Source organism: Cololabis saira, chromosome 8 (assembly GCF_033807715.1).
Source record: "Cololabis saira isolate AMF1-May2022 chromosome 8, fColSai1.1, whole genome shotgun sequence".
Taxonomy (NCBI): domain Eukaryota; kingdom Metazoa; phylum Chordata; class Actinopteri; order Beloniformes; family Belonidae; genus Cololabis; species Cololabis saira.
The window spans coordinates 16,519,759-16,533,714 of NC_084594.1; the positions used below are offsets into that span (position 1 = coordinate 16,519,759).

At 41.3% G+C, this 13,956-nt stretch overlaps 1 protein-coding gene across 4 annotated transcripts in view; it reads right to left on the bottom strand.

Annotated features, from left to right (window-relative positions):
* Positions 1 to 1,582: 1,582 nt before the first annotated feature.
* The window catches only part of eif4g3a (eukaryotic translation initiation factor 4 gamma, 3a), a 75,878-nt gene continuing 63,504 nt past the window's right edge, over positions 1,583 to 13,956 (bottom strand). For all 4 annotated transcript variants that reach the window (XM_061726932.1, XM_061726931.1, XM_061726930.1 and 1 more), the window contains 3 exons: positions 4,151 to 4,232; positions 3,888 to 4,034; positions 1,583 to 2,645 (listed from right to left, as the gene is read on the bottom strand). In XM_061726932.1, the coding sequence (XP_061582916.1) occupies positions 2,464 to 2,645; positions 3,888 to 4,034; positions 4,151 to 4,232 (411 nt within the window). In that variant the 3' untranslated portion in view covers positions 1,583 to 2,463. The remainder of the gene's footprint in view (positions 2,646 to 3,887; positions 4,035 to 4,150; positions 4,233 to 13,956) is intronic.

Below are 13,956 nucleotides of genomic sequence, written 5' to 3' on the forward strand. Positions count from 1 at the left end.
TTTTTTCTTTTTTTCTAATTCTTTTAAAACAATGATTTAATTATTAAACCTCACGATAAAATCTCACTGTAGCGCTAAAAAAAATAAATTAAAAAATTTAATTCCTACAACAATCTTTCTTTAAAGGACTAATTTTTACAAAAATAAAAATTCACGCAGAACTATCCGAATATAATTCTGTACATCTCTGGCTTGATCCTAAAGTTTTTATTCACCGAGCCCCTTTCAGATTTGGGGGTGAAATTATCCAGCATCCACATCAGGCTGCAATAGCTGTACCTGTGAAGTGGGTAAAACAAAGTTTAAAACCAAGCCTAAAAAAAAAAAACCCCAACCTGTTGGAATGGGTCATAAAGTGGAGTCTAGTGCGTGATTTTAGCCCATTACACCAAAAGATTTTGTTGGTATTTTGCCCAAAACATCAGATGATAGGTTTTTAACCCTTCTGTTTCAGTAAATCCATGCTGGCCAAAAAAACAAAAGACAGTTACCTATATAATTCTAAAACTACAACCATCAAGAGATTTTCACTGTCTGTTTTGTGGTGATTTGTAGAAGGTGAGATTTTAGACCAGTAAGAACTCCTCCTGGCAATGATATGTTATCCGAGATTACTCTCATTTTGATCAGGTTTAAATTTTACCAAAAAGGGATGAATTTGCAGGATAAAGCGGGTATAGAAAATGGATGGATGGATGGGATGAATTTGGAATCGGACAACTAAAGAAGAAAAACAGATATCTGAAAGTCTGGTGAAACGGATCCGAGCTTGAAAGACGACGCAACATGCAAAAAACAACTCGTTACTCAAATCCGATCATGCACAGTGATCGATTATCTGCCCCGTTTGCATTCAATCACTTGTTCATCAGTTATCATGGCTTCAGTGTATCAGGATTCAACTGAGCTTAAAGCCACTTCTTCAAACTGTCTTATCCAATCAAGAGATCACAAAGTTGAAAATTCTTACACTTCTGGTGCTGGATGCATTTGATACAAGCAGCTTTGGCAGAACCATTTTCCAGTTAATTCTCTGTTGATACATTTGACCTATCACATTGTTTTTGTGTCTGTTCAAAGCGGCAAATGGAGAACGACAAAACAGTTGTGACTGCAGACATTGTGTTATACATATATGCTATAAATACAAACAGGAAAAGAAAGTCTGCAAAACTCCTTGAAAAAGAAGAGAAGAAAAAAGAAGCCCCCTTACATAAACTTGTAACAAGAAGTTTAGGTAAGCGGGCTTCTTTTTTTGCCCAGTTTTCTCTTTAAAACACCAACTATTGTAAAAACTTGGGTGAATGAAAACACTTAAAGAGCTGCAACAATTTCCGCCAACAATTCAGAGTAAATTCACTTTGATGATTGATGCTTGAGTGGCTCTGTGGATCAGATTAGAGCTCTGAAGCCGGTCGGTCGGGTCTCCCTCAGGTCGGTCAGGTCGGCTTTTCTTGGTCCAGGACACTGAAACATCCCCTCAGTTTATTCAGCCTACGCCACACATCAAGCAGACACTTAAGAAAACTAGAAACCCACACCTCCAGGAAAAAAACAATCAAAAAGAGAATCAGCACCTTCTTTAAATACCTTTTTTTGTCTTTAATGTATTTACAAGCTTTAATCTGCTCTGTAGGTTTTAAGTATTACAAGCATCGCATGTTCAGTGACCCTGGCCGTTTTTGCTTTTTAAACTTGCACTTTTGCTCATTTCTGGTTTGTTCGCCTGCGTTATGAGACAGTTCTGATTAGCTTCTTGGATGCATACTTCTACCTCTCACGAGGCGTGTGTTCATATCAATGCAGAGCAAGTCAAGGCTGAGGAAGAAGAAAAAAAAAAAAAAAAAAAAAAAACAGAAACAAAAAACAAACACTTTATGGTTATTACAAGATAACCTCTGATCTGGAACAGCACGAACGGTTCCCGTTTATTCACTCCTTTTTTAAATATCCGCTTTCACTTCATCCCAAAATAACTGTTTTTTTTTGTTTGTTTTTTTCTTTTTCTTTTTTTACCCTGTTTTCAACCAAACAGCGTGAAATTCAGGGAGGATATCTATCTCACAATTATTTTGTTATTATAATTAATTATATTGTTATTTCTGTTGTCGTGTTCTTTTCGTGAGCATCTGCAAATGTTAAATAACTTCCATATTTGCAGTCCTTAAAAAAATAATAAATTAAAGAGTCCAGAACCTATGTATCTTTTAAGTTTCTTCTTAAAAAGTAACAAAAGAAAAGTAAGTTAAAATTTAAAACAAAAATATTTTCTATGTATGATACAGGTATTTAGTGCTTCCACCGTTGGAATCCAAACTCAAAACAGCGGCATGTTTCAGAACAGTACCGCAGAAAAAGAATTCCAGCCGTAAACTTCTTGTCCTGTCCGCGCAGCCATTTTGGAAGTTTGTTCTGCTGTTAAGGATGCAGTTCTACTACGCTGTGTCCCGGGTGTCTCCCTCGTCAATTATCCTCCGACTCCTCTTCTGCCTCCCGCAGCCACGTGAAGAAGGCCGTTACGGACTTGAGGGCCACCCCCTTACCCTGCTGCTCGGCAGGGTCTTTGCTCGTCTCCCACTTGTAGAAAGCGTCCTCCGAGATGACGTCCTCGTCATACAGACAGTCAAAGAACATCCGGAGGAGGTCTGTCAAAGAGCAAAGGAACAGCTGTCACTCCATTTCAAAGGCCTTCATTTATTAAAATGAACCACCAACAGATGAGATACCGCTAATAATGAGTAAAGTCAAATAAAACTGACATATCAACTAACTCTATGAGAAGTCACTTCTTTTTTTTTTTTGTTAGGGAATCAGAACCTTCATGGAACCTTTTTTTAGACCTGTAATTGCAATATAATTGCAATAGTTTTAACATAATGAGATCATGCCTGAACAAGCACCAATGTTCTGTAAAAATGTGTTATAACCTTTCAGATGAATGAAATAACTGCAGTGTGCTTTAAGAATAAAGAAAAAATCCAACACTAAAACCGCAAACGTAAGACGTATTTTCGATCATTGAGAAAATTTTCCAGAAAACGGCAAATAATCCATATATGCTGGAGGAGGAGCAACCTTGGGTCCTGAAGAGGGGTTTTGATTAAATTATGATTGACTTTATAGTTTTGGAACTGATCAAAACTGAAGAATTCTATTCATGACGATTTTGATACTTGTTTTTTGTCACCTGCTGACCGTGGTCTCCACATTCTGAGTTTAATGTCTTTGGAAGCTTTAAAAAAGCCACAGCTGAGCCGTGGATCTCTTGTGCCTTTCAACTTCTGGTTAAATATCTTAATTAAATGTAAAGCGGCTGAAAGTGTAGATAAACACTCCTTGATCATGTAATTCAAATCCAGTTTGATGGTACAGTAAGGAAAAACTTAATATAGTCCAAATAGATTTGATTTTATGCCTCAAGAGGAAAAACAAGAAAAAAAACAAGAAAAATCACCAACTTTCCTTTTTTTCCCCTTTTATCCATAAGATAAAAATAAATTTGAAAATATGTCACTATAAAGCTAAGCAGGGAAGTGATCACTGAAGTAATCCTTTCAAGAGTTCTGCAGCTGTTTAGTTATTTTATTTATCAGAAATGTAAATTAAGTCTTACTCATGAATATCTGAGAGACTGTTTTAGCCACTGACAGCAACTTAAATTGAATCACGTAAAATCCAAAAAGGCACTGCAGTTGGTGTTAACATCAATAATTAACAACAGACGGGACGTTCTGCAATTCTTAAACAAAAAAAAAAACAAAAACAATATTTCTGCTGATCAACAACTTCAAATCATCTTCCATGTTCTCTGCATTAACTTAGCTAAAAACAGCATTAAAACAAATGTAGTTCCTGGTGATGAATATTTGCTCGGTCGCAGCACTCACTTGGTGGCTGATCGAGGGTAACAATCAGCGCCTGAAGTGCATAAAGTGCTTGCAGCTGTCGCTCAGTGTCTGAGTTAAGGTACTTGAGTAATACAGGCAATCTTCTCTGGATGATGGCCGTGTCCACTCGGCAGCCGTTGCTATCATCTGTGAGGAAAAGCAGGGTACAGGGTGTTCTGTGAGTACCGACTCTGCCAGGATGTAAATACCGCCACTAGAATGGAGAATAGCTGGGTCTCTCCTCGAGGTGGCGGAGAGCTTACCTTTCACTGCTGCCTTGCACACAGCTGTCATCAACGCCCTCAGGAAGGGAGACGAGCTCATCTGAGAGTCATCCAGGTTTGCCTGGGAAACGGAGCACAAAACGACACGAGTTTCACTTGACCGACCTCAGCATTGATACGGCATCCGAGATCAGAGCGAGTGAGTGGGAGCGGGGTGTAACGTCGGAGCTGTGGAGCAACAGGGATTAACTGTCCACCGTCATTACTGTGTGCACAACAGTGCAAAAGTGTCTAGTACACAGCCTGTTTTTGGATGAGGATTTCTTCCGAAACACAACAGCGGCACATCATCATCCTGTTATTCAGGGTCACTTGACTCCTATTTGTCCACAAAAAAAAAATCTGGAACCAACTTGGTGGCCGAACTCACCATCCATCACCTCCGGTAGAGACTCAAACAAAGTGGAAAATGGATTACATCAATGGAGTGCTTTTATCTAAAGTGCTTTGTCATTTTAGTCACACACACACGCACACACACACTAATGGCTGTGAGCATCCACGTGAGGCGCTGACATGAACAGTAAGGTTAAGTGGTGTTCAGTGTCGTGCACAGACACACTGTCAGAGGAATAATAAAATCCTCGTGTTACTTGTTGTTGGCAAACATCAGTGGGGATTGTCTGAATTTGCTCAGAGTAAAAAAAACTGGTGAAGTCATGTGAAATTTAATGAGGACATTACTCGTAATACTCTTTAAAGCAGATAAAGAATATTTTATTATGGACTAAAATCGATAATAAAAGGTGGATAACACAAGGATATATGCAGGCTAGGAGCATGGATACCAGACCAACACATTAGTCATAAATGACAGATGGTTCCCTCTTTCCTGGGTCAGTTATTAAACTGTCCGAATCTGATCCCGAACATTTCTTGTACTAACCTAATCATTGGTGGGGACTTTAATTTAGTATTAGACACTTACTTGGATAGTTATTCTATGCAGAGGGTGGAACCTTCCAAAGCATGCAACCTTCTGAAATCTTATATTGAAAATATGAATCTTTTTGATGTGTGGCGGATTTCAAATGCCAATGGCAGAGAATATTCTTTTCATTCTAAGGTACACAATATCTACACTAGGATAAATTTTTTTTTAGTGGATGGCAAACTGTTGCCACTTGCCTATATTCCAAAGTATCACAATATTATGATTTCTGATCACAGTCAAATTTCGTTTTCATTGAAGCTTGGTGAAAGTGTACTTGCTCAGAAGAATTGGAGGTTTAATCCCCAACTTATTACGGATGCAAAGTTTTGTGACTATCTTGAAACAAATATTAAAATATTTTTTGAAACCAATGATAAAGAGGACACCTCCCCTACACAATTATGTGAGGCCTTTAAGGCCTACTTAAGAGGGTGCATTATTTCTTTCCAATCCTCTCTTAAGAAACGCAATAAGGCAAAACAACTCAAACTTGAGGATGAGATTCGCCAGTTAGACATGGAGAACGCCCTGTACCCCTCATTAGAAAAGCATGCCAAAATTTCAACTCTTAAATATAAACTAAACAAAATATTATCAGATAGAATTTGCAGAGCCTTTATTTTTACAAAACAGAGATATTTCGAATTCGGTGATAAGCCACATAAATTATTAGTAAGACAATTACGAAAACTTGAAAATGACCATCCACAAAATTAATTCTGGTTTAGGTAATATCCTTACCTCCCCCAAAAATATTAATGGAAGATTTAAGCAGTTCTATGAAACTTTGTACAATTCTGAAGTTAATTCCATAACAGAAACAATGCAATCATTTCTAAACAAATGAACTCCTGACACTGAACCAGATGGGTCATGATGTCTTAGAGGCAGACCTTACATGTAAAGAATTACTATTGGATCAATGAAAAATGGTAAAAATCCCAGCCCTGATGGGCTTAGCAATGAGATATACAAAAGGTTTGGAGGATTGCTGGCTCCCTATCTTTGTAAAATGTACACCCAGTCGTATGATGACGGGGTACTACCTCAGACGCTGACTGAAGCCACTATCACCCTTCTTCCCAAAAAAGGGAAAGACTTAGAAGAAGTGGGTTCATATAGGCCAATTCCACTATTAAATTCAGACCAAAAATTCTGGCCAAAACGCTGGTTAGAAGACTTAATGCCCACATGGGCAAGCTGATTCACCCAGACCAAACAGGGTTTATTCTCAAACGAAATCCTTTCTACAACTTTAGACGACTCTTAAATATCCTACACTCTCCTAGACTCCCCAAAAAGGATATTACCGTCCTCAGTTTAGATGCCGAAAAGGCATTCGACCGGGTCGAATAGCCATACTTATTTGCGTTCTTGCAGAAATTCAATTTTGGTGATAAATTTGTATCCTGGACTAAGTTGCTATACAAGAACTCCCGGGCCAGAATACTTACTAACCAAACACTTTCTGACCCCTTTCTGTTGAGTAGGGGCACAAGGTAGGGCTGTCCGCTTAGCCCATTGCTGTTTGCGCTAGTCATAGAGCCGCTTGCCGAAACCATTCGGTCACATCCTGAGATCCATGGCTATAATACAGAATACACTAAGAATAAAATTTCATTGTACGCTGATGACATCCTATTATACGCCACTCAGCCTAAGATTTCAATTCCAGTAACAGAAATCCAATGGGGGGCTAGCACTGCCTAATTTTATTTTATATTACTGGGCCACTGGGATACGCTCTATGGTATACTGGCTGGATGACAACCCATCATCACATGATGGGCTAGAGATGGAACGGGAGGATTGTCTACCATATTCTATTAGAGCGATTATATTATCGCCCGTCCCAATCAATAAAACTAGTCTTAAATATAATCCTATCATTTATGACTATTAGGATATGGAAACAATTGAGGAAACATTTCAAACTCAATACAATGTCATTTCTGCTACCCATAGCAGCAAACCCCTCCTTCGCACCCTCTGTTTTGGATAGGACCTTTATTACCTGGAAGCAAATAGGATTTGTAATGTGGGTAACCTATACATAGAAGGGACCTTTGCTTCTTTCCAACAACTTCAAAAAAGATACAACTTGCCAAAGAGTCAGTCTCTGACCTGTAGGTACCTGAAAACTATGTTAGAACTCATCTTCCTAATTTTGAGAAGGCAAACCCGGACGAGTTGGAGAGTTTATTTAATCTGCCCCCTAATCCACGTTATATAGTTTCACAATTATATAAAACACTACAAAATATGTGCCTTCCTAAAATGGATAAGATAAAAGAATAGTGGGAAAGAGAGACAGGAGCCTTGATACCTCCCAACATGTGGGAGGATAGCTTGGAGTACATTCATGAATGCTCCATCAACGCCCGGCACTGTTTAATACAATTTAAAATCTTGCACAGACTACATTATTCCAAGATGAAGTTGCATAAAATATTTCCTGAAGTCTCACCCTTGTGTGAGAAATTTGGCTCTGTGGAAGCTACTGTACCTTATTACATAGCTATGCTCTCTGCCACAGAATTCAGGACTACTGGTATGAAATATTTTAATTTTTTTCTGTAATTTTGGAAGTCCAGATAAAACCAGAGCCTATTTTAATAATCCTGGGAACATTTGTTGGGCTAAGTAAACTAATTATTGCACAGCAACATCTTCTGGCATATGGTATCATGTCAGCAAAGAAACTGATCTTGATAAACTGGAAAAAGAAAGAGGTGCCCTCTTTCAAGCATTGGTTGACAGACACCTTACATTTGGAAAGAATAAGATTTATTCTGAAAGATAAATTGAAGGATTTTTACAAAATCTGGCAACCTCTGGTCTCTCATCTCAAAAAGGAATCTGACTGAAACCATAGTTTAATGCACTCCTAGTGAGGGAGGGATAGGTATGGGGGGTGAGAGTCTATGTATTGTTTTGTTGTTGTTTGTTTGATTTTGGTATTTGTTATTTGTTTGTTTTTGTCTCACTGTCATTCTTGCCAGGGATTGTTTTTGTGGAATTATTATTTTTTTCAAATTTCTGTAAAAAAGGAAACATGATTGCCGACTGTCCATGCCACTGTTTATTGACTGGTTTCCCAATAAACATATTTGAAACAGTTATTAAATTGTCACTGGCTTAAGTTCCTTTTTAAATGTGTTTATTTTCAATGTCCTCCATATTTAAAAGAACTCATGATTCTATATAACTATCCATACTCACTTAGACATATGAATTTTCCTTTTTTCTTTGTTCCTAGAATTTTAAAAGAGGTTGGGAAAAGATAATTTTATTTTAAAGCTCCATCAGATTGGAATAATCTTCCCCTCTTTTTGCATTCTATTACCTCTTCATTGTTTGAAGTTGGCATTATATTCTCATTTTAAAACAAATTGCCTATGTTTTATGTGTTGTAAAACTGCTGCTTGCTGATTGGGTAACGTATTGCGTCACGCATCGCGTCACTTCCTGGTGTTTGCGGTCCGTTGCTGCTGCACGGCGTGCAGGCTCAGATCTCTCCCGACTTTTTATCTAAAACTTAGACTGTTTTCTGGTAAAATAGCACTATATCTGGTACATTACTGTCTTTATTTCAACACTCGCTCATTTTCTCTTCCGTAACTTTCACTGTCACCAATCACCGATACATTTTCTGTCCGTTAGCCTCCGTTAGCATCTTAGCATGGCCTCTCCGGCTCCCACCGCTTCACCGCTTTCCTGCTCAGTGTGTGAAATGTTTAGTTATTCCTCAGCCTCCTTTAGTGAAGACGGTAAGTGCTTAAAGTGTAGTTTATTTGCAGGGCTGGAGGCGAGGCTCAGTCAGTTAGAGGTCCGGTTCGGCCAACTAAACCATAGTCCGAGAGCCTCCTCAGCTAACCAGGCTAAGCTAGCGGCGGACCGGCCCGTAGCAGCTGAGCGTAGCCGCTCCCCTGCAGCTCCCGAGCAGCCGGCCAGGCAGGGCAGCTGGGTGACGGTTCGGAGGAAGACTAGTCTTAAAGGGCTCACAGAACACCACCACCCGCTTCATGTGTCTAACCGTTTTTCCCCACTCAGCGACACATCTGTTGAGAAACCGACCCTGGTGATTGGAGACTCTATTGTGAGACATGTGAGGCCGACTCCAGAGACCATAGTTAGGTGTATCCCGGGGGCCAGAGCGGGCGACATAGAAGCAAATTTGAAGCTACTGGCAAAGGGTAATCGTAAATATGGTAAAGTTATCATCAATGTCGGAGCTAACGACTCCCGTCTTCGCCAGTCGGAAGTAACCAGAATGAATATTGTCTCGGTGTGTAACTACGCCAAGACCATGTCGGACTCCGTAGGTTTTTCTGGCCCCCTCCCCAATCTGACCAGCGATGACATGTTTAGTCGCATGCTCTCGCTCCGCCGCTGGTTGTCTCAGTGGTGTTCAGAAAACGACGTGGACTTTATTGACAACTGGGAGACATTCTGGGGAAAGCCCGGTCTGATTAGAAGGGACGGCATTCATCCCACCGGGGATGGTGCAGCTCTTATGTCTAGAAATCTGGCCAATGTTATTAGACACTCCCCCTGACAATGCAGGGTCCAGGCCAGGATGCAGAGCTGTAGTTTAACACACTTCTCTGCTGCTTCTCGAGGACCAACGCCTGCCAACAAAACTGTAGGATTGCATTATGTAATTAGCGACTCTAAAACTGTAGGATTACATGATATTGGCGACTCTGGCCAGGTGCCTAGCAAAATAGAAGTGGTTGCAGTTCCCCGCCCTCCAAAAGTTCACCAGGTGCAGCGTTATAGAGGCGTTAACCAAGATAACCTTGTAAAAAATTAAAACCAATGTACATTTGGTACCAATTACAGACCGAAAAATTAGATGCGGACTACTAAATATACGATCATTAAGTTCTAAGTCTCTGTTAGTAAATGATATAATTACAGAGAGCAGGAGTGATATTTTCTGCTTAACAGAAACATGGTTACAGGAGGAAGAGTATGTTAGTTTGAATGAATCACCTCCGCCCGGCTACTTTAATCATCACATTCCTAGAAGCACGGGCCGAGGCGGAGGAGTCGCAGCAATTTATAACTCCGGTCTCCAAACAAAAATTGAACCTAAGTGCAACTATAATACATTTGAAAGCCTCATGCTTGGTCTGAAATTTCCGAGCTGGAAATCAGAGAAGCCAGTTGTGTTAGTGGTAGTGTACCGGCCCCCTGCTGGTGCGTATCTAGAGTTTTTGTCTGAATTTTCAGATTTCCTTTCTGGATTATTGATCAGCACAGATAAATTCATCATAGTGGGTGATTTTAACATTCATATGGATGTTGAAAGCGATAATCTTAAATTAGCCTTCGATTCTCTTCTAGAATCAATGGGTATCTCACAAAAAGTGGATAAACCGACGCACTGTTTTAATCATACTCTCGATCTCGTTCTCACCTACGGTGTTGAAACTGATGGTCTGTTGGTGTCACCTGTAAACTCCCTTTTATCCGACCATTACTTAATAACGTTTGAATTTAATTTTGTTGATGTTGAAGTGCAAAATAGGAGGTATTATTTTAGCAGATGTTTGTCTGATGAAGTTATTGTTAAATTTAGGGAGGCCATTGCTTATCTTACGACAGTGCGAAATAGTGATGTAATCAAGGCCAGTGACCTGGGTTCTACCTCTGCAGATGTTGATTTTCTTGCTAGTAACACTGCTGATTTGTTGCATTCAGCTTTAGATGAAGTTGCTCCTTTGAAAAGGAGGGTTTCTAGCCACAGGAGCTTAACTCCCTGGTATAATTCAGATATCCGCATGTTGAAACAAAACGTGCGTAAAATGGAAAGGAAGTGGTACTCTTGTAGGTCTGTAGACTCTTATCGTGAATGGAAAGATATTCTAATAGTATATAAAAAAGCCATTCGCAAAGCCAGAACAGCTTATTATTCAACGTTGATAGAGGATAACAAAAGTAACCCACGTTTTCTGTTCAGCACTGTAGCCAGGCTGACAAAGAGTCACAACTCTGTTGAGCCGTGCATTCCTGCAGCTCTCAGTAGTGAGGACTTTATGAGCTTCTTCAACAGTAAAATCGCGAGAATTAGAGAAGAAATCAACCAGCCGGTTGTAGGTGTTTCTTCAGCTTTAGCGACTTCCCTAGGCTCTGACTTGCCTCTAGACTGTTTTGATCCTATAGACCTCCCTGAGCTGACCTCACTCGTCAATAGAGCTAAGTCAACCACATGTATGTTAGACCCCATCCCGACTCGACTATTCAAGCATATTTTTTCTCTTATTGGTACGACAATACTGGACCAAATTAACCTATCCCTAAGTTTAGGATATGTACCACAGGTTTTCAAAGTCGCAGTAATTAAACCTTTACTTAAAAAACCTTCTCTTGACCCAGACACCTTAGCTAATTATAGACCAATTTCCAACCTTCCATTTGTGTCTAAAATTCTGGAAAAGGTAGTTTCAAGCCAGTTATGTGACTATTTGTATAGAAATGATCTGTTTGAAGTCTTTCAGTCAGGGTTCAGAATGCATCATAGCACAGAGACAGCACTGGTTCGAGTCACAAATGACCTCCTTATGGCCTCAGATAAGGGATTAGTGTCCATACTGGTTCTACTGGACCTCAGTGCTGCTTTTGACACTATAGATCATGGCATTTTACTGCACAGGTTAGAGCATGTTGTTGGGATTAAAGGGACAGCTCTATGTTGGTTTAAATCATATCTATCTGACAGGTTCCAGTTTGTTCATGTACATGAGGTTTCTTCAGAACAGTCAAGGGTCTGTTATGGTGTTCCGCAGGGTTCAGTGCTAGGGCCAATCTTGTTCAGTTTATACATGCAGCCATTGGGAAGTATAATCCAGAATCACGGCATACACTTTCATTGTTATGCTGATGATACGCAGCTCTACTTGTCTATGAAGCCGGATGAAACAGAACCGTTAGTTAAACTTCAGGCATGTCTTAGGGACATCAAGGACTGGATGTCCAGAAATTTCCTGCTTCTAAATTCAGATAAAACAGAGGTTATCATTCTTGGTCCAGAGCATTTTAGGAAGGGATTAGATGGTGTTGCGATGGCTTCCAGTGCAACTGTGAGAAACCTTGGTGTTGTTTTCGATCAGGATTTGTCGTTTAAACCATATGTCAATCAGGTTTGTAAAATAGCCTTTTTCCATCTCCGTAATATTGCAAAGATTAGGAAAATCCTCTCGCAGAGTGATGCAGAAAAACTAGTTCATGCGTTTGTATCTTCTAGACTAGATTACTGTAATGTGTTGTTAGCAGGATGTCCAAGTAATTTGCTGAATAGGCTCCAGCTGATCCAAAATGCAGCAGCACGAGTACTGACAGGAATTAGCAGGAGAGACCACGTCTCTCCAGTGTTAGCGTCGCTCCATTGGTTACCCGTAAAATTCAGAATCCAATTTAAAATTTTATTACTTGCGTATAAAGCCCAAAACGGCTTAGCTCCGCATTATTTGCAAGACCTGATAGTGCCTTATGTTCCTGTCAGAGCTCTCCGTTCTCAGAGTGCAGGTTTACTCGTAGTTCCTAGAGTATCTAAATGTAGATTTGGAGGGCGGGCGTTCTGCTATCAGGCACCACTACTATGGAACCAACTTCCAATCTGGGTTAAGGAGGCTGACACCACCTCCACCTTTAAAACTAAACTTAAAACATTTCTGTTTAGTAAAGCCTATAGTTAGTGTTTAGTAAACCTCTAGCTGGTGTTGGTAAATCTCTAGGTAGTGTAAACTTTAGTGTGTCAGAGTCGCTCCTGTAGTTTCTTGTGCTGGCCCCCCCTTCTCCTCCCTTTTCTCTCTTTTGTCCATGTTGCAGCATCCTTTGCCGGACACCGGAACCTGCAGGTGGTCGTGGGTGGCTTGTAGCTTGCATTACGGAGCACAAGTCTTTCCCTGACCCTGCACCCCAAACTGGGACTTGCTGATTGGGCCGGAGCTTCGGGAGCTGCATGCTGGCCTGCGGTCCCCACCCCTGGTCATCCCGTTGCTGGCCCCCCCCCTCTCCTCCCTTTTCTCTCTTTTGTCCTACAGGTGGTCGTGGGTGGCTTGTAGCTTGCATTACGGAGCACAAGTCTTTCCCTGACCCTGCACCCCAACCTGGGACTTGCTGATTGGGCCGGAGCTTCGGGAGCTGCGTGCTGGCCTGCGGTCCCCACCCCTGGTCATCTCGTTGCTGGCCCCCCCTTCTCCTCCCTTTTCTCTCTTTTGTCCTGCAGGTGGTCGTGGGTGGCTTGTAGCTTGCATTACGGAGCACAAGTCTTTCCCCGACCCTGCACCCCAACCTGGGACTTGCTGATTGGGCCGGAGCTTCGGGAGCTGCGTGCTGGCCTGCGGTCCCCACCCCTGGTCATCTCGTTGCTGGCCCCCCCTTCTCCTCCCTTTTCTCTCTTTTGTCCTGCAGGTGGTCGTGGGTGGCTTGTAGCTTGCATTACGGAGCACAAGTCTTTTCCTGACCCTGCACCCCAACCTGGGACTTGCTGATTGGGCCGGAGCTTCGGGAGCTGTGTGCTGGCCTGCGGCCCCCACCCCCGGTCATCCCGTTGCTGCTTCCACCTGCCTGCTGTGCTGTTGCCGTCCCTGACCCACCAGTCTGGCCCTCGGCAGGAGGGTCCCCCCCACCTGGTCCTGCTCAAGGTTTCTTCCCTCCTAAAGGGGAGTTTTTCCTTGCCACTGTTTGGCTTAAGGTTTTTCTCCCACTAGGGGAGTTTTTACCTGCCATTGTTTATGTAATAACTGCTCGGGGGTCATGTTCTGGGTATGGGTCTCTGTAAAGCGTCTAGAGACAACTCTGTTGTATTAGACGCTATATAAATAAAATTGAATTGAATTGA